The following is a 25,421-nucleotide window of genomic DNA, read 5'->3' on the forward strand; positions in this document are numbered from 1 at the left end:
GCGGCCGCTCTCAGGGGGACCAGGCACCCATTGGGTAGAATCTTTCGAGAAGGCTCGAGAAGAAGGAAGCGGAAGTGGCACGTGGAGGGGCCGGTGGAGGCGCCGGTGAGTAAATGCCGCAGATTCTGGAAAGTTCTCATCAGTGCGATACATAAAGCTGAGGAATTGGGACCTCCCCTTTTGGGTCGGTAGATCGGCGCCGGCGCTGGTGTGCGAGCCGCGGCGGAGTGAGGCCGGTAGTCTTCCCGAGCTGCGGAGCGAGCCGCGGACCCCGAGCGCCCCCTCGCCCAGGGTTAATCCTCTGCCACCGTCGCTGCCCCCGGGGAAGCCGAGACGCCTGACAGGCCGACTCTCCGTGAGTCCACCCGAGTGACAGAGGAACGGGCAGACCTCGCGGGCTCAGCCGCGCACAACCGGGGCAGGAAGCGGCGACCGGAGGAGCAGGCGGGTGGCCGAGGACGCAGACGCAGACCCAGACCCGAGGCGGAGGCGGACCGCGAGCCGGCCATGTCGGTGGTGGGGCTGGACGTGGGCTCGCAGAGCTGCTACATCGCGGTGGCCCGAGCTGGGGGCATCGAGACCATCGCCAACGAGTTCAGCGACCGGTGCACCCCGTAAGTGGCAGTCTGCGGGGGTCCTGGGGGGAGGTTCTGGGGCCTGGAGAGCGTGGGGACCCCCAGGCTCGCGGGCTGGCTACGAAACACCGCGGCGAGCGAAGGCGGTGTGGGGAGCTGCGACCCGGCCGGGAGGGACCTTTCCCAAAGAGAGGTGTGGAGCTTGTCGCCCTAAATTGGAGAGGGGGGTGTCCTGGGGATGCTTGGGGGCAAGGGGTGTCCGAGAGTCGAGTCTCCCAGGGTCGTCACTTTGGGCGGGCTTCCTACTGGGAGCCAGGCTGATGCAAAGTCCGGGACTTCGCTCTCTTTTCTTGGCAAGCTGCAGCCTGCGCCTTCCTTGGCCGCCCCCGTTTCTCCACCCGGCTTCTCAGAGCTGGCTGAGCCGCCCCCAGCTTGTCCCTCTCCCTCCGCGCATATCTTTGCGCACCGCGGAGCCTGGGCTGCCGAGCCTTTTTTTCCCCGCATTGTGAATCTCGAAATGAACTGGAAGCTTCTAGAGCCTCTATCCCGCTGCTTGTCCGGTTAGCTGGCGGACTGTTGTTAGCAACCACAGAATCACTTCTATGAAGGATTAATCCTTCTCTTCTTACCCAATCTCTTGGTTTCTAACGTTGTCCTTGGTGCCCGGGATCATTTTCGAAAGATGTAAATTACCTTTTTTTTTTTTTTTTTTTTTGCTTATTGTATGAGAGCCATTCGTGACGAATCCTAGACCGTATTTTTATTTATTTTGAACAGTTTACCAAAAAGAGACAATAAAAATTACATAGTTTTGTGCTAGAACGCCCTTAGAGGATGGATGTTGTCACTGCTTTAAACGTTAAATTCTACAGCAGCATGGAGTGGGCAAAGGACAACCTTTTAAAAAGCAACTTTTGAGGGTGGTTATTTTCTGAAGAGAGCATGTGTGTGTATATATAAAAATATACCCGCATGTAGAGTGTGTGTATATAAATATACGTATATATAAATATACTTTGCGTGTGCATGGATGAAAACTAAAACTACTTCTTTCTCAAGGAAATTACCGTAGGTCTTTTTTTTTCAAATGCCCTCAAGACCAAGCTGGAAAGTGTAAAAGTAAAACGTTGAACCCAAAGGCAGAATGGGCTGATTTACTTGCGTGCAGGTGAATGTTTATGAAAGTTAATGGAAAATCAGAAAATAAATTATTTGTCAATGTTAGTAACATTGGGAAGACAGTTCTCCCCAGCAACCCGTAGATTGACCTCTGCAGCTCTAAGTCTTTCTCGCTGTGCTACAGGCTCTGTAATTGGAATTTAGGAAGAAAGAAAGGAGTATTTCAGTTTTCATGCCTAGGTGGGGTTTCCATCTGTGTTTTCTTACATCCAATGAAAGAAGGAAAGCTGTTCAAAGGAGAGTAGAAAAAAAAATTGTGTTATGTGGCTATGGAGACGACTGTGTGAAACTAAAGATAATAGGTATGCCTCTGAAAAACGTAAACCGAGAGCAATGTTGGAGTTCCCCTTAATGTGCTTGTTAAACTATGTGTTTGACTCAATTGCATTGGCCATTCTTAATTCCTATTTAGTACAATTAATTTGATTCTCCAGAAGATCCATTCTGCAAATGTATAGTTACTCTAAGCTTAGCATGATACTCTGTTTTTGGACGGTTTCTTAAAGGTCCTCTGCTTGGACACTTCCCTTTTAGGATGCTTTTTAGCACCTGCTCAGATAATGTAGGTTCAGGGTGTTTCTGTTACAGCAAATGTAAACTTTATTTAGCGTGGTATTTAATGCTGTCAGTATATTCCCATTTTGCTCATCTCATTTACCATTACTCCTACCTGCCTAGGTAGGAGTAACTAATCTACAATTAGATTCCATTTGGATTAGTAATCTGGAATTAACTCACTCTTCTAATCCAAAACCTAATTCACTTACCTCCTCCTCAGAAGACTTTTCTTGAGCTTGTCTCTGCTCTGTGTTACTGTGTATTCCATTTTCCATTGCTGAGAAGGCTGTCTCACAGTTACAAATCACTTTTCATTTCTTCAAAACAGATTTAGTATAAGTGATTATTCCCTCCTCAATGTTTATATTCCATTCTGCTGTGGTACTTTTTCTGATCATTTTTACTGGGCTTTCTCAAATACAGTATTCCAGATAAGAACCTCTTTTGTGTTCTTTAAACTCCAGAGGTATAACTTAGGTTCACTTGCATGAGTGTACATAAAAACTTTTGATTCCTAAAGAGGTAGTTGGTATATAAGGACAAAAATAGGTATGACAATGATGCTTAGATTTGTACAGAATTGATGACTCTTTACAATGTAATCTAAATATTTAGAAAGGTAGAGTTACATCATATTTTACTTTAGAAAGGTAGAGTTTACATCACATTTTTTGTTAGCTGTGTGTGGGGTCAAGCTAATACAGACCCTTTAATTATTGAAAACATTTTCAGAATTAATCTTCACTTCCTTATAATTGGGGACCTGGAGGATTACACTTGAGACATTTGGGACGATAGGACTGCCACCTAGGTTGGGTTCTCAGAGCAGCAGTTAAGTGGAAGCCCTCTTTGAGTATGTGACAAAAGCTGTAGACTCCAAAATTGTGCTATACTTGTCCACCTCTGGCTTGAGTAGGAAATTTATGGTAGAATTTCCCTCCTGTAAGTGTAAAATGTCTACATGTATGCATTTTAACATTTTTGAAACATTTTTGTTTGTGTATTTTCTAGATCAGTTATATCATTTGGATCAAAAAATAGAACAATTGGAGTTGCAGCCAAAAATCAGGTATGTTCTTCAAAAGAATTCTGATCACTTTTTAAGGAAGAGGTTGTAGAAGGAAAATCTCAAGAGACAAAAGTATGAAGTTTCTAAGCTCATCTGAGTTTTAAAAATGTAATTCAAGTATTCTTTATGAACCCTCATCATGACTTTTCCCTTTTTGTTTCTTTTGTTTTATTAAATAAGATCTACTTTAACTTTCTAACTTGGCAACCTTAAATTTTGCCACCTTTTAACTTAATTTACATTTTAAAAACTATAAACAAGACATTAAATATTTTCATTTGAAGTTTCCCATGATACTCATTTAAGAGTTAAAAGATTTCTTTTATAGAAGGAACTTCTTAGAAGTTCTGTGTTTAAAAGCATTTTCAGGTTACTTAGTAACTAGGCAGGACTTTTTGTCCAGACCTGTGCTTTGTATGGTAGCCATTGCTGAATTAAAATGTGATCTGAATCAAAATTGAAGTACAAAATACACGTGAGGCTTTGAGGATCTGTAATGAAATAAAAAAGCAAAGTACTGTATCATCAATTTTTTTGTATTGATTATACTGAAATGATAATTTTTTAGATATATTTGGCTAAATAAATTATTGAAATTAATCTAACCTATTACTAGTTTTTAATGTGACTACTAGAAAATTTGCATGTGTAGCTCCCGTTTATGGCTCACATTGTAATTCTCTTGAACAGCACTGGTCTAGACCCTGTGGAGATGTGGAGAGAAAAAGTTAAAAAAAAAAAAAAAAAGATACTTTTTGAGAGGCTTTAAGAAAGAGAATGGAAGCATTTTTATAGATACAGAAAATAGTACTGCTAATAAGGAAACAAAATCCTAAACTTTGGAATATATTGTAATACTACTTTATGGCTAATTAGGTTGGAAGAGATACATGACAAAAGAGGGGGTAAAAAGGAAAGAAGAGAAATAGTTACACTTAAAATAACATGCTGAAAGGAGAGGGGGACTTTAATGGAGTCACAGTCCCCCTAAATGTGCCCATTCAGGATACTGTTGCATCTTTGTGGCTGAGGAGAATCAGTCGAGGCTCAGATCTGGCCGGTAGACATGTTTCATCTCAGTTTTAGAATTCCAAGGAAATTTAATATAAAAACTTGCTTGAGTTCCGTATATCAGAGAAAAAAATATATGAAATAAACTGTTGTGGTATTTTCAACCTCATAATTTCAGAAGTCTTCAGTTTTCAATATTTTAATTATTATTTTCAACAATGCTCCTACTGACCCCTTTAAGGGAAAGATTCTCTAATGTGGAACTTTTTAATATAGAGTTTACCCTAAAATATTTGACCAAAATGGTGGATTAAAAAAAAATCTCGTAACATTTTTGGCATATTTCCTTCCAGTTTTCTTGAATTTCAAACCAGGCACTTCTCCTTAACCTGATGTATTTACCTGAGAGATGACTGTCCACTTTCAATATATAGGTTGCTAAAAATAGCTGCTCGAGAGTTTTGAGTATGCCCTTATTTAACAAACATCTGCACTGATTGTGTAAGGTAGTATAGGTTCAGTGTCTTGTATTTAAAAACCATGGCTCCTAAATAATCAAAACATGAACATTCAGTTGAAAATTAGAAACTTTGTATTACTCTTGCCTCTTTTACCTTTTTAGCATTCCATTGCTACTAGGGAAAGTAGCACTCCATATGTTTTCTGGCACAAAATCTTTACCCTGACCTCTTAACAATTTATTATAAAAATTGACTCTCTAAAAAAAATGTAATTTGACTGTAGAGCTTCTAAATCTATTCACTTATTCATTGGGTGTTAAATTTTACAAGTTTGGTGGGGGTGGGGAGAGGAGAGGAGAGGGGCAGGCAGGTAAGGAATATGAAGTTGTTAACAGTTCTTGGGGGTTTTCCATATCTTTAGTGATAGTGTCACTATCTTTAAGTTTTATCTTGTAGATTTTTAAATCTGCTTTAAAGTCTGGTCACACTGTTGCCTCTTGTTTCCTCTCACTGCTTACCTTCTGGCATTTTCTATAGGAGAAGAAGGAAATTATAAATCTGTACATTGATGGGAAACTCAGTGAAAGTGATGAGCCCCAGGGATAGTTAAATGTATCCATTGGGTTGGTTTGCATTGTGAAGTGGCTAGCTATAAAATTGCTTTAAGGTACTGGTAGGTGGTAGAGAGAAATTTTGAATCTCAAACTTCTTTTGCAGCAAATAACTCATGCAAACAATACGGTGTCTAACTTCAAGAGATTTCATGGCCGAGCATTCAGTGACCCCTTCATTCAAAAGGAGAAGGAAAACTTAAGTTACGATTTGGTTCCGTTGAAAAATGGTGGAGTTGGAGTAAAGGTAATGTAATTGAGCAACTTGAGGTTTCTTAATAAGAGACTGTTTAATTTGTGTATAGAGAAAAGTACTAACTTATTAAATATTTAATTCAAATTTCTTAATTGGACAAGTGGTTTTTCTGTTTCTTTTTCTTCCAACTCCTTTTAAAGTGTAATAGATACATGCTAAATTGTCTTTGGAAGTGATTCAAATAGTATATACTGCTATAACTTGTGTTTCTTCTAACTTCTTGGCAATTGCAAAAATTTAAGTTTATTTGGTGTTTAGAAAAAAAATCTACATTGTGTTCATGTATCAAACAAAAGCCTGTTTCAAGACAGCCCAGTTGTAATTGTTTGGAGAGTGATAGTGTAATACAACCAGAAATCTTTTTTTAAACTTGCAGGGACATTTTTGTCTTGTGTTCAACACATAATAATATTTATCCCAGTGATTCATCTCTTCACATAATAATAATTATCCCAGTGATTCATCTTTTCAGTTAGAGTAGAAATTGACTACCTTCTATGTTTTGAGTAGGACTGTGGCTGAGGGGAAATCTGCCCTAGCTTTTACCCCTCCCCTTCATCTGTAGGTAAAAGTTCTTTCTTCCTTTTTTCCTTTTCTTTTCCTTTCCTCCTCCTCTTCTTTTTCCTCCCTTTCTTCTTTCCAGAACAACTATAACAGTAAAGATTTTGTGGAAGAGAATATGTGGTAATATTTGGAAGTTAATATTAGCATGTAGCTTAAATACTACAATGTTTAAAATGTTTTTTTGTTCAATATAGGTAATGTACATGGACGAAGAACATCTGTTTAGCGTGGAGCAGATAACAGCCATGTTGTTGACTAAGCTAAAGGAAACTGCTGAAAACAACCTCAAGAAACCAGTAACAGATTGTGTTATTTCAGTAAGTATAATTCAGCAAGCCAGTGTGTTGTCTTTTAATTTGCCTTCTTTATATTACTTTTAAATATCAAATGTGGAAAAGCTGTTCTTTTACTAGAGATCAAAATTCTTAGGGACAGTATTAACATGGTGTTCCAGAGCATTTCAAAGTAGGTTTAAGTGGTATTTTTAGCCAGAAGCTGCAAAAGTTCTTGACCAGGGGCATAAAACAGCATCTTCTGTGGGACTTTTTTGAAAATACAGATTGACTGGTAGCATTTGTGGTATTCTAATGTAATTAGTTGCTATATTATCAGACAACTTGTGGGAGTTTTTTCACAGGTTAAAGAATTCCACCCTCAGTTGAGCAGCAGTGCGTTAGGAGTTTTAAAACCTAGCCTATCGGTAGTGACAAAACCTAGATTTTTAGTACTGACAAGCCTACTAATTTCAGTGGACAGTTGCTAGTTAGATTATCAAGGAATACTTGAAATGGACAAATTATCTTTTATTCGGACACCAAAAAGGCAGTTAGGAATTCTCTCCCAAATGTCCTGGGTCACTTTTGATCTCCTGTAGGTCATGCTCTTGTGCTTAACTACAGCATGGTCTCTGCATTATAGAGTGAACAGTGTGGCCTGCCCAGATGAGTGAAAAAAAAACCTTTATGGTAGCGTATTCTAGAGCATGAAAGAATAGAGGGTAGAAAGGCTAAAATTTCTCCTTTTGCCCTTGTAAGACAGAAGTGTTCTACCAAAGGAATATCTGGCTGTTACTTAGAAAAATATTAATCTCTGGCAAAATTAAAGAATTAAGTCATAAGTCAGTGGTTTCTCTACTCTTTTTTTTTTTCTGACACTTTTTTTTCTCTTTTTTTCCTTTAATCTAATACCAAAAACTGGTGAAAGGGATATTCTGATTTGGAAGGTGAGCAAAGACCCATCTTTGCTCTTGCCCCATTCTCTCTCCAGCATCTGCAAATACTTTAGAAGAAAATTTGAATAATCAGTGCACTAAATTTTTTTTAGGTACTTTTCATCTAAGGGATTCTATGAATATGGTGTTAGATACTTTTTTCTTGAAGAGTGTCCTAGTTAAAATGTTGCCCTAGAAGATAGAAGAATTACAGCTAGAAGAACACAGGTCAATGCTGTAAGAAACTTCAATCCTTGAGCTGTTTTTGCTCTTAGTAAAATCAAAGGCCTTTGCCAAGAAGTGTTTTTGTAATCTTAACAGGTCTTCTGAATTTAAAAGTACTCCATCGTGTATTAATGCTTGAACTTGGTGAAGCGCAGCTGAAGGGTAGTGGCACATGTTAGAATTAGCTCTGTGTTATCTTTAAGTTCATATAGTCTTTACCTGTAGTTTAATTATATTTAACACTAAATCTTGGTTTAGCACTGTAATTTTCTAATATTTCTAGTTTGGAAGCAGTACTTCGTCCACTTAAACTTTTCTGTTAGATTTAAGTAACTTTCAATATGTCTTATGAAAATCCTGGTTAATTTTTATTTCAGGTTAAAATTTGGTTATGGTAAAAATTACTTTGACACTATAATTCTAGGACAATCTTTTCAGAAGTAATTACTGTTTCTGAAAGTTGAGGAACTTGTTAGAAACTGAGTCTACAGCTAAACCTGTTTCGTGATTTGGCTAGCCACCTACTTAGCTGGGCTGTTGAGAATTTATTGTGAGTGGTTTGTGAGGAATTTGTAAACATTTTTTGTGTTCTAGATAAGTTAAAATTTTTCTTTCTTCTTTGTAGGTTCCCTCCTTCTTCACAGATGCTGAGAGGCGATCTGTGTTAGACGCTGCACAGATTGTTGGCCTAAACTGTTTAAGACTTATGAATGACATGACAGCTGGTAAGGAAAAAGTGTTTGTGTAGAAGTGAATATACTATCAAAACTAGACTTAAGGTACCCTGGGTGTTAGTACTTTCATGTAGATGTGGAATCACAGCCTATTATAAAACATGGGTTAGATTTGAAAGCAAAAATTCTTCTTAAAATACTTCCATTTAATAAGAAATTGGTGCTTTATCAAACTTAAGAATTTGCTTTCATTAAAAAATTCTTGTATATTTTTTAATCCTTTGAATTAGGTGGATTGGATGTAACTTTTTATTTCCGTACATTGCTTTTCTAGTTAAGAAATAAGTTTTCCCAAAATCTTAGTCTAGTTTTCACAGCTATACTTTGGCTACAAGTATTGACTTAGTTACAATTTTTTTACTCATATTTTCTGAACTGTACTTAGGAGGTGATCTTTCATCAGATATTTAAGCCTGTACTATTTGAACACATTGAGCTAGGTATTATGGAAATAGTGGTGAGCAGAGCAGTCACTGTTCACTCCTCCTAGGGCTTTTATCAGTTTATTACTCTGATACAAAAAGTAAAAAAAGTTCTTATGATTTTTTCTTAGCATATTTCTAATAAGTTTCTGAAAAACTTAAGTATTGCTAAAGACATGTTCTTAGATATACGTGTTGAGAAATACAGTAGTTTCAAAGTTCAGGGAAAATGAACACAGACTCTTAGCCGGTCATGGTGGCGCATGCCTGTAGTCCCAGCTACTCAGGAGGCTGAGGCAGAAGGATTGCTTGAACCCAGGAGTTTGAGATTGCTGTGAGCTAGGCTGACTCCACAGCACTCTAGCCCAGGCAACAGAGCAAGAGTCTGTCTCAAAAAAAAAAAAGAAAAAGAAAATTAACATAGACTCTTTAAGGTAAATAAGTTATCTACCTCCAATCTAAAAAACATTGGTAGGAACTGCAGTTGCTGTAGTTGTGTATTAAGTTTTTAATTCTTTTGGATAAGCAGTCTCCTAGCAGGTTGTGTGGTTAAAATGTAAGTATTGCATAATGAGTCTGATATTTGTGAAATGTGGTTACAGTTTGTTTTATTCACATCATGTATGTTTTGTCTAGCACATCTCTCCATATATTGAAAAGTGATTGAGCATTGTTTTAAAATTAGAGAATAATAATTGATTCCAAGAATATCAGTCTGAAGTCAGGTATAAAGAGAGTGTGTTCACTTTTAATTGTTTCAAGTATAGTCAAGTTTCCTGCATGTGTGATTATATGTAACAATGAAATTCCTAAGGAAGTATGAACCAAAGATTTGAAACATACTTATTTTTTGTAGTCGCTTTGAATTACGGAATTTATAAGCAGGATCTTCCGAGCCTGGATGAGAAACCTCGAATAGTGGTTTTTGTTGATATGGGACACGCAGCCTTTCAAGTGTCAGCCTGTGCTTTTAACAAGGGAAAATTGAAGGTAAAGTGATACATTGGAACTAAGTGACCAAAACATATTAAAACTCTCATATTTTTACTTTAAGCTACTGAGCCTTTTCACAATGCTTGTTCTTCTTGGTAGTAAGTGTTATTTTAGGTAAAGACTTTTAACGAGGAATTGTTGCTAGGGTTGATTTCCATAAAGATGATGTAGTTATCTTAGCATACTTAAGTTGTCTTAGGAAAAGAAAAGTGTTTTTGTTTTTGTTTTTTTTTAATCTTCTGTGTGGTGATTATAAGTAAAAAATTTAAAAAAATCTTAGATTTAGCGTTACATTTGGAGTTTGTAGTTAAATTTCTGACTTGGATTTCATGTTATGATTTAAATGCAAGTCTTGAGCCTCTTAGTTTTCAGTTGAGTAGTAATATTTGAGATGCTACTTGCAAATGTGATTGAAAATAACCAGGTTATTTGTTGTTTTAACTAAATTAGGTACTGGGAACAGCTTTTGATCCTTTCTTAGGAGGAAAAAACTTTGATGAAAAATTAGTAGAATATTTTTGTGCAGAATTTAAAACTAAATACAAGTTGGATGCAAAATCGAAAATACGAGCACTCCTTCGTCTGTATCAGGAGTGTGAAAAACTGAAAAAGCTAATGAGCTCTAACAGTACAGACCTACCACTGAATATCGAATGCTTCATGAATGACAAAGATGTTTCGGGAAAGATGAACAGGTGTGTCTCGAATTCTGCAGATGAGATAGATGGAACTTTTTCCTGAAACTGTAGCCTGGGGTGTTGTGAGCCTTGGCCTGCATTTCAGGATTGTGGGCTACATGGCCCATGGCTGGAGAGACTGTTGTTTATCACCATTAGCTCTAGGGGCACTTCTGCAAAGAGAGTTTTTTAAAAAATAAGTTCACTATCCCCATGATGAAATCTTTTTGGTATTTTTCATTTTTTAGTATTTCTGGGCCAGTAATTGAGTAATAGTTTCATAGAGATACAATGAAGTGAATAGAAATAACTATTGAAAGTAGTGGGAACCAGATTGCATGAAACATTTAGAAGGTAAAATGGCAATCTTAAGAATATAAAAGTGATATCTTCCAGTAATACCAGTAGAACTGATTTTCTTCGCCATGGCCTTTCTTGTACCCATTTTGTATGTATGTATGTGTACAATGAAAGTTGTGTATTTTATGTATACATACATACAACTTTTTGTAACAAAGTACAAACTATAATATAGTTAAACTTGGCCCATGTGGGATCCAGGGATTGGCGGGGAATGAAATTCATTGGGCTGTAAGACTCATTATTTAAAAAGTAGGACAGGATTGGTCTTACGACTTTTCTAACAATTTATAAGGTGTTCCGCTTATTTGCTAAGGTCACAATTTGAAGAACTCTGTGCTGAACTTCTGCAAAAGGTAGAAGTACCCCTTCATTCACTGATGGAACAGACTCAGCTCAAAGTAGACGATGTGAGTGCCGTTGAGATAGTTGGAGGTGCTACACGAATTCCAGCCGTGAAAGAAAGAATTGCCAAATTCTTTGGCAAAGATATTAGCACAACACTCAATGCAGATGAAGCAGTTGCCAGAGGATGTGCGTTACAGGTACTTTTTCAGCCCTGATTTTACTTGAAATACATCCCTTAAATAGTTTCCATTTTATGTCATCGTGGTGGGTTAATAAAATAAACAGAGCCCTGTGCCTAATTAGATAGCAGAAGGAAGTTACTTTTAAATAAACCCCAGAAGGCTTTGGGGAGACAAGGATGTTCAAATCTGGAAAATATCCAGTAAATTTAGATTAGAAGAACTACTGACCTGGTTTTTCTCAAACCGGGGATCAGAAACAGGTGTGATTCTGAGGGGATCACAGAAAACTCAGCTGATGCACTATAATTAGCTTATGTGGTGGTGGCAGTTGTTACAAAGCACATAGGAGGGAATTTAGAATGGTAATCTTGTGTAATAAGGAACTGATTTGTGGGAGTTTTCAGAGTTAAGAGTATTAGTTAACAAATGGTTTTAGAAAACAGATAACCCTCCTTTACCCCCAGTTTGATTTTTAATCTGATTATCAAATAAAAAGGCAGCCCAAAAGCATGAAGTTAATTTGGTGAAGCAAAAGCACCAAATGTGTAAGTTATTGGTTAAAAAAAATAAAAATTCGTTTATATTTAGGACATTATAGTAAAATAAAGTCTAAATAGTTTTAACTAAAATTTAAAGTTAACATGTTTGAGTATTGATCTAATTAGCAGGTTTTTTTAAACATAAAGCAAGATTCTGTAGATAAAGGTATTTATTTAAATTTATTGTCCTTTCACACCTATAAAAGGAAGAATATGTAGACACCGATTATTAATGATAATCCATTGGATTGTCATAATACATCATGTTTTATGGGGTTTTTGTTCTTGCGTTTTCTTTCGTGATGGAATATGCCTCCTTAACTCTCTCAAAGGTGTGACATTTATACTTTCTTCAGAAGTAGAGCTAATTTTGGCTTTTTTGAAGGAACCTATACTAAACAGCTGAATTGACTTTTTTCCCTTGGTTTGGTCTGTTCCATGTCATTAGTTAGTTGTTTTTATGTGCCCTGTCTATATATGAATCTTCACCTGTTGGGTATTGTCTTTCCACAATTTGAATTCGTTATTGCTTTCTTCATTTATGAAATTACTTGAAAATATGAACATCTTGAGTTTTACCCTTTTCAGTTTCTTAGACATTTGGAAAGTGATGTGCACAGAGCTATTTGTCAATATCTATGTAAATATTCAAAGTGATACAATTTATCACTGAAATTGCTATCAACAAGATGTTCTGGAAAGAACAGTGTTTTTTTCTAAGCCCCTGTGAAACTTAGGTTTAATTGTCATGCTCCTAAGATTGTTGTATCATTTGTCTTTGTAGTAATTAGCATAGCATTTAGACAGTGAATACATTCTTTATGCTTAATAAGATGATGTATTCTGTTAACAATTTTTGAATTTGAGTTTAAAAACGAAAAACTTGCCCACCCATTAGAATTGAGTTTTATATTAAAATATGAGTGGAAACCATTCATACCTCATGATAATTTTTTTTTTTTTTTTAAGTGTGCGATCCTTTCTCCAGCATATAAAGTTAGAGAATTTTCCGTCACAGATGCGGTTCCTTTTCCAATATCTCTGGTCTGGAACCATGATTCAGAAGATACTGAAGGGTATGTAGCAGAAAATAATGTTCACATACCATATTTTAATATAAAGAAGAAAAATTAACCAATGAATTTTATAGTAGTTATTAATCTACCTGGAATCTTTCAACAGCCAAATCTAAAATATTTCTCTCATTTTGGAATTGTAAATGGTGAGATAGAATTGATAAAGATTTTAGAGTGTATTTCTGTTTGTGTAGCACAGCAGGCATTAATACTTGATCTGCTGAATGCCTTTTCCTTTTCTCTCTAGTGTTCATGAAGTATTTAGTCGAAACCATCCTGCTCCTTTCTCCAAAGTTCTCACCTTCTTGAGAAGGGGGCCTTTTGAGTTAGAAGCTTTCTATTCTGATCCTCAAGGAGTTCCATACCCAGAAGCAAAAATAGGTAAGCAATTAATTGTACATATTCTGCTCTTTTAGTTAAATGTGTGGCTTATAATTCAGTGTACAAACTTAAAAAGGTTTCTTAGCATTGTTGAGGGGACCATAATTCCTTGTGGAGACATTTTCTATTTAGAATAGTGGTGATGGAGAATAGTTTCATTTTGTTGATGAGTAAACTGGCCTATAGAGATGAAATAACCTGATTTTCAAATATATATGTTTAGGAACACTTTATAGTGTTTTCTTTAATAACCTTTCCTCTAGGTGAAATCTTATTTTCAGGCTGTTACTTCTATTTTAAAACCTGTGTCAGATACCATTGTGAAACTACTTCTCAAATGTACCTTTGTATTATAATGTTTTCTAACAGTGCATCTTTTTGGTACATTTTTTGGGGGGATACTTGACACACTCCATCTACTTCTACCCGTAGTAACTGTCTCTTTCACAGACCACAGGTAAAATTGGCCAATATTGACAGATGTTTCAGGACTCGCCCTTGCCCCACACCTTTTCATAAATTGCTTGAAGGAGTCCAGCCTGGTCGGTTCTGTTTTCTTTCTTACTACTTAAAGGCTAAACTGTTCTGACCCAGAATTGTGGTGTTCTTGTTTTGTTTTTAAAACAGTCTTCATGAATTTATTGTTAGGAAAATAGTTTGAGAAATCGTTACATATAGACTGTAAGATTTTGATAGACGGGGTTCTACACATTAATTTCACATCGTATAGAAGGTAAAATCCAAGCTCTTTTGCACGGCATCTAATTGTTCGTGTTTCACTGAAACTGAAAACCTTGCACATACTTACAAGCCATCCTGCATGCCACTCTCCTGCAACTTGTCTTGGATACCCCAGAGTAAATGCTGTTTATTTAAATGGATCTCTTGGCAATTATTTCCTGAACTGGTGATTTGACAATTAACCAAGGTGTATTCTGTCATTTGTCAATGACCTGGTAATTAAATCTGTAACTTTCTGTGTGTTTGTATACATAGCACTTTAAACACAAGGCAGTTAAATCTCATTTAGACCTTTGCACATAATAGGTTCAAAATACTTTTCGTTTAGTGGTCTCCGGAATAACAATACTGTTGATGGGGAGATATACGTTTAGAACTTGGTTCTGTAGGAAGTGCTGACTGTACTGTACTCAATCCTCAGAAGTATAGATTAGGTAATGTGTAGCCAGTCACACAGCCAGAATTCAAGCTTAGACAGTCTGGATTAAAGTCTACACTTTTAACCATTACTCAATAATGTTCTGAACTATTGTATTACACATACTAATTTCAGTGTTTGACACAGGTTTTGGCTCACCTCCACTATTTAAAATGTAGCAAAATATTTTGATTATTTAATCAGGAGAACATTATGCCTTAAAAAACAATAGGATTAAAATTCAGCATGTGCTTGATATCATGTGCCTTATGCTTCCTAACAGATTTTTCACATCCAGTTTGTGCTCACCCATCTGAAGAAATAGCATAGAAGGAGGAAAGGACTACTTTTTATCAGTATCTTACAGTGTCTACCTCTAGTGTTAAATAAAACAGTTATAACAATGTCCTTGCCTTTGGAAGTTTTTATGGCATACTAAGACTAATCCTAAGTATTGTAAGTATACTGTATACTTAGAAGTATGTGTTAAGAGGTTATATTTGTAGTATATATCAAAGCACTTTAGTAGAGAGTGGGAAGAGAATTTTAGAATAGCAGTAGTTTCGGCCGGGCGCGGTGGCTCACACCTATAATCCTAGCACTCTGGGAGGCCGAGGCGGGTGGGTCGTTTGAGCTCAGGAGTTCGAGACCAGCCTGAGCAAGAGCGAGACCCTGTCTCTACTAAAAACAGAAAGAAATTATATGGACAACTAAAAATATATCTAGAAAAAATTAGCCAGGCGTGGTGGCGCATGCCTGTAGTCCCAGCTGCTCGGGAGGCTGAGGCAGAAGGATTGCTTGAGCCCAGGAGTTTGAGGTTGCTGTGAGCTAGGCTGATTCCACGGCACTCTAGCCCAGGCAACAAAGTGAGACTCTGTCTCAAAAAAAAAAAAATAAAATAAAAAATAGCAGCAGTTTCAAGCTTCATTTTTTTAGCATTTGTATTTTTCTTATCTGTCTCCTTTATAGAGATTTAGATTCAATTCTAAAATTGTCAGTTTCTTTTTGTTCTAGGCCGCTTTGTAGTTCAAAATGTTTCTGCACAGAAAGATGGAGAAAAATCTAAGGTGAAAGTTAAAGTGCGAGTCAACACCCATGGCATCTTCACCATCTCTACAGCATCTATGGTGGAAAAGGTCCCAACTGAGGAGAATGAAGTGTCTTCTGTTGAAGCAGACATGGAATGTCTGAATCAGAGACCACCAGAAAACTCAGACACTGATGTAAGTTTGCGGATAAACCTTTGTGTGTGAATACAGAGTAGACTTAATTTTAAGATAAAGGAGAAGGATAGGGAAGAGTTCAAATAAGTGTTTTTCTTCATAATTAATTTTCACCAGAATTTTGGGTAATGATAATAGCACTTGCCAGTTAATGGTAACGTACAACTTAGAATTCATTGAATTGTGACTAAATTCTGCATAACTTAATTGGAAGGGACCAGTATATGACAGTTTAATTTAGAGTATGTAGGTAATGTTTCATTAGGTCTTGCTATGTTGCTCAGGCTGAGCCTCCACGCCTGGCCTTTTTTTTTGGTTTTGTTTTTTTAAAGACATAGACCACATATTGAGAAGTCAAATGTTGACTGATACTGAAAAAGACTGCTACAAAAACTGTCATTTCTGGAATATTTACCAATATTAAAGGTTTTTCTAATTGTATGGCAAAATTGGCTTTGATATTTCAGAACTTGTTTTTGTTTTTATTCACATGGTTTTGTATATTGTGGGAGGAAGGAAGAGAAGTATATAGTATAAGAGTTGTTATTTTCATCATCTTAATTTAGACTTCCATTAGCTTGAGTGCTAGTTTTGCATGGTCAACAGAAGAATTTTGGAAGGTCAAAGTATTATAGCAGTTACAGTTCATTTCTGGAGAATAATCAGAAATAGCTTAAGAGGCAGGCCGAGTATACTGTTTCAGTTAAGATGTCAGAACGTGTGGTATCTGGTGGTCATTGTTACCATTCTAGAACATTTAAGGAACATTAACATTCTGAACCTTAGTTTTATTCTCATCTAGAAAAACTCTTCAGTATAATGAGTTAAATGACCAGTGCCATATATTTTCTTAATCTCCTAGTACCTTTTGGATATCAGACATGCTCCTTCTAAGTACTTCAGCGTCTGCCTTAGAATCTTGAAGCTTTGAAAGAAAAATATGAGAGATTTCAGGGTGGGTAGAAGGTAGTTAACTTAGAATATTTCAGGCTTCTCCCAAAGATAGGAAAAGATCATAGCAAACACTGATTTATTAGGATTGAGGGCTACTAAAAAAGAAAATTAGAGAAATCTTAGGGTTCATTTTTCTTCTTTACCAAATTTTTAACCAGGATTGTTAACATATAGCATTTATTCTTTATCCTGAGATCTTTCAAGGTGTAAACAGCTGGATCATGAAAAGAAATTGGGGACAGAATCTTAGGTATCTATAAGCTGAAATGATGAACCCTGAAAAACTGATGGTTGGCTATTTTATGTTGCTGTTTAGTAAACTAAAATGGAGATACGTCGAGATGCATGGTGGCTGCTGGTGAAATAAGGTTTCAGAAGTTTGTTTCTGGGAAAGAGGCCTGGAGTAGTAACCTATTTCCGGTGCTTTTGAGAGTTAATATCTGTATGAGGTTAGATGACAGTTTCTTAAAGGAGAGTTCTTGATTGTCACTACATCAATCAAACATTTACTTGTGTTATTTAACTATATTAACTGCTATCATTCAAAGAACTTCTTACAGGTTTAGAATTTTTAAGAAGTTTTTGAGTACTTTGTGTTCATTTTGTTTTTTTCCAGTACCTTTTCTCCCCACCTGTTAAGATTTCAGAAATTGAGTGTACTGTCTTTGGTGCCCTATAACTTTTTAAATTTATACAAGTACACCTGCTTTCTACATCCTTTGTGCCTGGGCTTTCATTTCAGAAAAATGTCCAGCAAGACAACAGTGAAGCTGGAACACAGCCCCAGGTACAAACTGATGGTCAACAAACCTCACAGTGTCCCCCTTCACCTGAACTTACCTCAGAAGAAAACAAAAACCCAGATGCTGACAAAGTGAGTGACTCTTCTAGTTCATTCCATTAGACAATGTTGCAACATGTAATCATTAATGATATCATTCAATCTGCAGTTTTAAGAGCAAGCACCAAGTGTGATTTCATTCTATGTAGGAGTTTTTTTTAATAAATTTTCTTTGTATTTTTCAACTGAAACCATGTAGAGGTACTCAGGTTCAACTAAGGGAAGTGAATGTCCTGCTTTAGAACTGAAAGCTTCTCTTTATTAACTGCCACTCCAAGTAACAAGAGACTGATGCATGGCATTTGTTGTCTTTTAAAGGGCAGAGATATCTGATAATCAGAGGCAGAAATAGATACATCCCAGTGCTACATGATTAGTTTTCACTTGCATCAGTCAGATGATAAATACATGGGCTATCGGAGTCTAGTAAACTTTTTTCTCCTCTCAAGTCATCTGTCACATTTAAGTAAATTAATTATGATGGTCTGGTAATAACCAGATTGCATTTCAAAACAATTATTCCTTTGCCCTGCTTCCGCAGTAGGTATTGGGAACTAAATTAAATGGTGGTGTTGTGTCCCTTGAAAAATGACAGTTTATAATCAGATCTTTAATTCATGGTCAGATGGATATTGAAGTGTTTCCATTGTTACTCCAGATCACTATATGCTTTGTAGAACTTTGTTCTCTGTGCAAGTTGCTTGTGAATTACTAACCTGTTGTTGGTAGTTTGGTTTCTCTCACTTTCTGAGGATAGAGTTATTTACCCTCAGGCAAATTAGAGAATTGTTCATTGAGGTCAAAATAGATTTAACACTAGGTGAAAGTTTCTAGTTTTAAATTTCCCCATCCCCTGATTGATCTTGTGGGGCTCCCAATATGAGTTACAGGTCCTGACTCTAGTTTCCAAAAGCCACTTTCTCTTTTTTCCAGTTAAGTTATGATGGTGATTATTTGGAAGAATAGTTGCTTAATTTCAACATCACTCCCCTTGACTTAGGGTAAACATTAACTGACTTGTGCTGATAGTCTCAATACCTATCTAGAACATGGTATTGGGAGAACATAGGTAGGACCACTAGTCTCAAGCTCTTCGGAGCATTGTCACACACCCTTTCAGGGAGGGTTCCTCATCCATTCCATGTTGGAATGTCATTGTTTGAGACTAGTTTTGTCAGTTGTTGGTTTAATTTTATACTGTCAGATAGTTTTATTTTGACTTAACTGCCATGCATGTACTGTCATCGATTTGTTCCTGAATATCTGTTGCACTGCTGTGTCTTCGTAGGTGTATGTTTCATCTAATTCGTTTTTCTTTCTTATGGATCATGCCCTCAGAGCTTGCATAATATGTTGGAAAATTCTTATGTGCAGTAGAAGGAAGAAGACATAGGGAGGACTACAGGTTGACTGTCTAGCTCTTCCACAGTGATACAACTTTTACAGCACATGATAGATGTGTGACTTCTAAGGAACACTGAAATAAGTCTGGGAAACATGTGATCTAGTTCCATCTCTATAATTTTAGGCAAGTCATTGGACTTCTTTCTAGTCCCAGATTCTTTGATAAAGTGCCTAGAATCTTAACATCCTTCCTAACTCCCCAAATTTATCCTGTGGCAGTGACTATTATGTCTAATGAGCAAGTCTGTTTCCATCTTACCATCCTAGCCCATCAGGGTACATGTTTTACACCTTAGTTGTCATCTAATCTATCATGCAGCTGAGTCTCCTCATTTGTGTTCTTTGTCATTTGTGCTAGCAGGAACCTGCAGAAATGGAAATACATAGAAAACGCTTGGAAAATTAAAGGCCTTGGAGATTCCTACTTCTTTAGCCCTGTATTTACGTATTTTGAAAACCCTGCAATAAACTATTAGCATTTGCTACATCATTCCATTTGGTACTTTAAGACTCTTTTAACCTTGCAGAGTTGCTTATGAGAAGAGGTGCAACTCAAAGGCAGATAGTAGGAATAATATGTGTGTGTGTATATAATCTCCAAGTTCAGTAAGGAAATTTTAAAGGCACTCAGCATAGTGCTAATTGTAATTAAGGTTGGCATAATACTGGGATATAGGGCCTAAAACATAGGAATTGAGTTGATCCTAACATGCTTAGCATTGGTCAAAGCCTATCTTAGGTGGCAGGTTCTAGATTCTATAATTTAAAGATAAGGTTAATTTAATAATTTTGACTTCTGGGATTCACAGAAACGCTCAAAGGGATTAGAAAGTAAAGACCTATGAAGAAAAACTTTAGCAGGAGAGAATAAGTTTAATATGAGAAGAGAAAAATATCCTGGTGAATTTCTGAAGGAAGTACAACATATTTGTTTATTTGCAATCGTAATTTAAAATGGGCAGTGGGAATTAGTTGATCTTACAGATTCTAGCCACTTTATGATTTTAGGGATTTTATTTTTGCTGAAGTCATCAGTAAGTATGATAGGGAAGTTTTTTATTTTACCAAGGATTATTTAAGAATTCCTCCCATTGTTTTTATCCTCCTTCCCAAGGCAAATGAAAAAAAAGTTGACCAGCCTCCAGAAGCTAAAAAACCCAAAATAAAGGTGGTGAATGTTGAGCTACCTATTGAAGCCAACTTGGTCTGGCAGTTAGGGAAAGACCTACTTAACATGTATATTGAGACAGAGGTAAGTACTTCAATGAAATATTTCTATTTTGGAATATTTAGTTGTTTGGCCCTGTTACCCGTATTTCTAATAGATAAATGGTTATAATTCTTGTCCAAGTCCCAAGTTGTATATAGTTTTAAGGATAGAATGAAGCCAGAGCTAATGGATTTTTCAATTTAATTTTTTTTTATAAGTTTTGTTGAGGTTTTTTTTCATCCTTATTAGAGAGGTCTGTAGCAATGTAACCATTGTACATTGGCCAGTATTCCAATATGAGACAATCCTTTAACCATATGCAGAAAAACAATTACATTTAAGCACTGAGTTGCTTAGTATTAAATTTGAAATGTGAAAGCCATATAATTTATTACCTGATCTTAAATAAAAACACTTCAGAATAGGAATTTAGAAAATGAAGATCTCTGTAGGGTTTGTAGGAAGAGTTTTATGAGGTATAAATTGGAACTGTTAACAGTCATTTGTTCCGTTGTGATCACTGATTTTTTTCTTTTTAGCATTGGAGTCTAATAGTTAAAATTTAGTTTGAGTTATTAGAAGACTGGAATAACTTCCTGTTTCTTGTCAGGGTAAGATGATAATGCAAGATAAATTGGAAAAAGAAAGAAATGATGCCAAAAATGCCGTGGAGGAATATGTGTATGAGTTCAGAGATAAGCTTTGTGGACCATATGAAAAATTTATATCTGAGCAGGTATGTTTGATTGTCTCATGTAAAGTGTTTAATATCAAATTTGACATTTAAATCTCTACTGGATTATGTAACTTGAACTTTTTGAAAACAGAAAACAAAGTCATGGAGAAAGAGACTCACTAGTGATGAGCAGTTTATTTTATGGTGGTGTACCCCAGTAGCTCTTTGACATCACATGGCATCACAGTTATGGGAGCTACAAAGATAAATAAGAGAAAATCCTTGCTTTCAAAGACCTCAAACCTTTTTCCATGACACTGCTCCCTTGGTAGCATTCTGTCATTGTTTTATCCTATAAGACTTGGTCATTCCAGAGCTTATAAAGCCCCATTAGTCTCTTAGCCCTTTTCTTGACTCTCACTCAGTATGGGTGTGAGTAAATTCCAGAAGCACAACTGTGAAAGATGAGATTTGGGGGGGGGGGAAATTGGCTAGATACAATCTAGGGTGGCTTGGGAATTTTTTTTTTTTTTTTTTTTTTTTTGAGACAGAGTCTCGCTCTGTTGCCCGGGCTAGAGTGAGTGCCGTGGCGTCAGCCTAGCTCACAGCAACCTCAAACTCCTGGGCTCAAGCAGTCCTCTTGCCTCAGCCTCCTGAGTAGCTAGTATTACAGGCATGTGCCACCATGCCCGGCTAATTTTTTCTATATATTTTTAGTTCAGCTAATTTCTTTCTATTTTTAGTAGAGACAGGGTCTTGCTCTTGCTCAGGCTGGTCTCAAACTCCCGAGCTCAAACGATCCACCCGCCTTGACCTCCCAGAGTGCTAGGATTATAGGCATGAACCATTGCTCCTGGCCCTGGTTTGGGGATTAATTCCGAAGTTACAGATCATTTAAACTGAAATTCAGAGTCTATTTTAGTCCTAAGATCCTTGGGCTATCTTATACTGTGGTTAGGTTCTTATCTCTGACCTGAAATTTCCTAGGTTTCTTATTTGGGATTCTAAAGTAGGGACAGCCCAACTAGGCTAGATTTCCCAAAGCTAGAGTAGAAGTACATACCTTAGATGAATTGATTAGGAGTGATTTTTTTTCCTATGTGGAGTGATTGGATTTTTCGATTCATCTAGCTCCTCTTTCAGTATTTGATAGTTGTGGAAGTGTAAAAAAGTAACTAACAAAGACCTAATTGTTTGAGGGAGTAGAAAATAATTGCTCTTTTATAACCACATTTCAGTGTATAGGTTGTCCAAAATTGGGCTTCTAAGATAGAGTATTACAATATTGTAAGTCAATAAGAGCAGTTTTCTAAAATCTCCCAAATGTCACCGTAACAAGACAGAGAAGCCAAAGAATAACTGTCAATTCCTCATGTAAAAATATTGTGTGAAGCTAATAAATAGTAGAGCTTAATTGCTCCTTGGTATTTTTTAGTGAAGAGAATCCAGCTAATCAAAGTGCTTTCTTAGACAAGATTAGCTACCTAATGTTTAACACTTCTGAGAATGCCTCTGTTTTGTTGTGAAAACTTCTGAACTAAGATTGCTACTAATCTTGTCATATTTCCTATTAAGGATCATCAAAATTTTTTGAGACTCCTCACAGAGACTGAAGACTGGCTCTATGAAGAAGGAGAGGACCAAGCTAAACAAGCGTATGTGGATAAATTGCAAGAGCTAATGGTAGGTCCTTTTCTCCCCCTGAAAAGTGATACCTGCATTTTAAACTATAGATTTTTAAGATTATGACAACTACTTACTACATTTTATTTTAGAAAATTGGCACTCCGGTTAAAGTTCGGTTTCAAGAAGCTGAAGAACGGCCAAAGATGTTTGAAGAACTAGGACAGAGGCTGCAGCACTATGCCAAGATAGCAGCTGACTTCAGAAATAAGGTAAGTCAGTCTTTTTGTACATAGTGAGGAAGTTTGCCTATATTTTAATGAGCTAACATTTAAGTTGAGGAATCCTCATCACAAATAAATAGTCTTAAATGAAAAATTATGGTATTTGAGACTAGAGGTAGATTTGAACCACATGGAAAGCTGGGTCAAATTAGATGTGACTGTTAAATACTTAATTCTACAGAATGACTGCTTTTTCTGTTCAGGATGAGAAATATAACCACATTGATGAGTCTGAAATGAAAAAGGTTGAGAAGTCTGTTAATGAAGTGATGGAGTGGATGAATAATGTCATGAATGCTCAGGCTAAGAAGAGTCTCAATCAGGATCCAGTTGTACGTGCTCAGGAAATTAAAGCAAAAATCAAGGTGAATGTTACTATCACGTTTATATTGCTGGGTGTTCTCTTACGGACTTGAATTGGAATCATTTGAACCTTAAGCAGCCATTTTTCCTCATCCTAACTGAGACCATTTTTTCTTGGTTTATTATTGTATCACAAAAGATAGAAGATCTCTAAGTTTCTGTTGATTTTTCATTTCTTCATTTATTCAGTTCAACAAATATGTTTGCTGAACCCCTGTCACGTGCCAGCCATTGTTCTCAGGGTTAAACATTCAGTGTACAAGTCCCTGCCCCTGTGGAACTCACATTCTAGTGGGAGGGAGACCAACAGTAAACAAGTATGTGTCATGTATCAGACGGTGTCAGTGCTGTGGGGGAAAATAAAGTAGGGGGAAAAGGATTTAGGAAATTCTAGGCTATGGAGTGGAGCCAGATTGGTATTTATCAAGGAAGGCCCTGATGTGAATGTGTGAGACTTGAAGGAAGTTGGAAATGCTCTCTGTCTGGAATGCTATTCAGACACAGTGAAAGTCAAGGAAAAGTGGGCCTTTTAAGCTACTATCATTTTGAAGCTATAGACATGAATTCCAGCTCTTTGCTCACAGTTTTCCTGATCTTGAAGTTATTTACTTCTGTGAACCATGTTCCTACTGCCAGGATTAAAGGGGAGGGTACCTAGCAAGTTCCTTGACACATCCTAGAAGACTGTTCCATTCTTGTTTGGTCAGGCTTAAAGCTGTGGTTTTGGGCAAGTGTTACGAGAAATTGGAATTCTTTGATGTATAATTGGAGTTGGTAGAAAAACATTGGGTCAGGTATGTGAGGAAGTTGAAAATGAACTGGATGGATCTGAGTTAATCTGATAACTTGCATTCTTTAGGAATTGAACAACACTTGTGAACCTGTCGTAACACAACCCAAACCAAAAATTGAGTCACCCAAACTGGAAAGAACTCCAAATGGCCCAAATATTGATAGAAAGGAAGAAGATTTAGAAGGCAAAAATAATTTCGGTGCTGAACCTCCACATCAGAATGGTGAATGTTACCCTAATGAGAAGAATTCTGTTAATATGGACTTGGACTAGATAACATTAAATTGGCTTATTCCTTCTATTAATAAAATATTTTTGCCATAGTATGTGATTCTAACATAACATACTGAGACTATTTATATTTTCTTTTTTAAGGATGTTTAGAAATTTTGTGTATTATATGGAAAAAGAAAAAAGCTTAAGTCTGTAGTCTTTATGATCCTAAAAGGGAAAATTGCCTTGGTAACTTTCAGATTCCTGTGGAATTGTGAATTCATACTAAGCTTCTGTGCAATCTTACCATTTGTATCACTGAGGATGAAATTGACTTTTGTCTTGGAGAAAAAAAAACTGTACTGCTTGTTCAAGAAGGCTGTGATTAAAATCATTAAGCATTTGTTCCTGCCAAGGTAGTTTTCTTGCATTTTGCTCTCCATTTCAGCATGTGTGTTGGTGTGGATGTTTATAAACAAGACTAAGTCTGATTTCATAAGGGCTTTCTAAAATCAGTTCTGTCCAATAGAATATGACTTTTTGCTTTGATATTAAAAATTCAATGAGTAAAACAAAAGCTAGTGAAATGTGTTAGTAGCATGCAGAACAAAAACTTTAAAATTATCTCTCACTATACAGTACATTGTCATGTGAAGGTGTGAAATGGAAGAAATGTTGATCCTGTTGTAACTAATTGTGAAAACTTTTATGAGCTTTAAAATAAAGTTCATCTTACGGCGTCATTTCTAAACTCTTAGTTTTGTCACTGATTTAAAAAGAGACTGGGGAGAAGAATGTGAATATTTGTAGCAGAAATGAAGTTAGTGTGAAAATCCAATTTTCCTTTTGCTGCTTTATACATACTATTTCTTTCTTAAGTGAAAATGGCTTGTTCTTGACAGAAAAGTAGCAAATGTTTATTACATTTAAACATTTAAATACTATGAAGTCAATAGAACTTAAGGCTCCACCACCCAGGGAAAAAAAAAAAAAGAAAAAAACATTTTGTTGCATATCCTTCAAGCTTTTAGCCCCTAATGGTGGGTTGTATCAGTGTGGGTGTATGTTATACAGTGTTCGCTGTTTTTTTAAAACTATATTATCAAGGAACTCTCAGTAATTGTAGTCAGGTGTTACAACTATGTGCCTGTAGTGAGTTTCATTATAAAGACATACTTAAGAATTTTATCCAATCCCACTATTGGTGGATTTAAGTGTTTTCCAAGTTTTTGCTCTTCCAAATACTG

At 36.5% G+C, this 25,421-nt stretch overlaps 1 protein-coding gene across 3 annotated transcripts; it reads left to right on the top strand.

The window, feature by feature from the left end:
- The first annotated feature begins 297 nt into the window (after positions 1-297).
- On the top strand, positions 298-24,894 carry HSPH1 (heat shock protein family H (Hsp110) member 1). 3 transcript variants are annotated; one of them, XM_069467380.1, is made up of 19 exons: positions 435-614; positions 3,324-3,381; positions 5,571-5,711; positions 6,479-6,601; positions 8,345-8,444; positions 9,732-9,865; positions 10,319-10,563; positions 11,222-11,450; positions 12,944-13,050; positions 13,298-13,431; positions 15,605-15,813; positions 17,510-17,641; positions 20,127-20,264; positions 20,833-20,958; positions 22,474-22,581; positions 22,674-22,793; positions 23,009-23,170; positions 24,028-24,184; positions 24,435-24,894. In XM_069467380.1, the coding sequence occupies exons 1-19, from the start codon at positions 508-510 to the stop codon at positions 24,461-24,463; spliced, it is 2,559 nt and encodes an 852-aa protein (XP_069323481.1). In that variant the 5' UTR covers positions 435-507; the 3' UTR covers positions 24,464-24,894. The 3 variants fall into 3 exon arrangements, with proteins under 3 accessions (XP_069323484.1, XP_069323481.1, XP_069323482.1); XM_069467383.1 differs by having other exon boundaries at positions 298-614; positions 24,028-24,894; XM_069467381.1 differs by lacking the exon at positions 17,510-17,641 and having other exon boundaries at positions 24,028-24,894.
- The last annotated feature ends 527 nt before the right edge of the window (positions 24,895-25,421 follow it).

Source organism: Eulemur rufifrons, chromosome 4, assembly GCF_041146395.1.
Source record: "Eulemur rufifrons isolate Redbay chromosome 4, OSU_ERuf_1, whole genome shotgun sequence".
NCBI classification, from domain to species: Eukaryota; Metazoa; Chordata; class Mammalia; order Primates; family Lemuridae; genus Eulemur; species Eulemur rufifrons.

Bases quoted from the DNA above. Each gene is read 5' to 3' on its own strand.
- HSPH1 (XM_069467383.1), top strand. From the start codon at position 508: ATGTCGGTGGTGGGGCTGGACGTGGGCTCGCAGAGCTGCTACATCGCG. The intron at 10,564-11,221 runs GTGTGTCTCGAA...TTATTTGCTAAG, and splicing joins GTTTCGGGAAAGATGAACAG to GTCACAATTTGAAGAACTCT. The intron at 23,171-24,027 runs GTGAATGTTACT...TGCATTCTTTAG, and splicing joins AAATTAAAGCAAAAATCAAG to GAATTGAACAACACTTGTGA.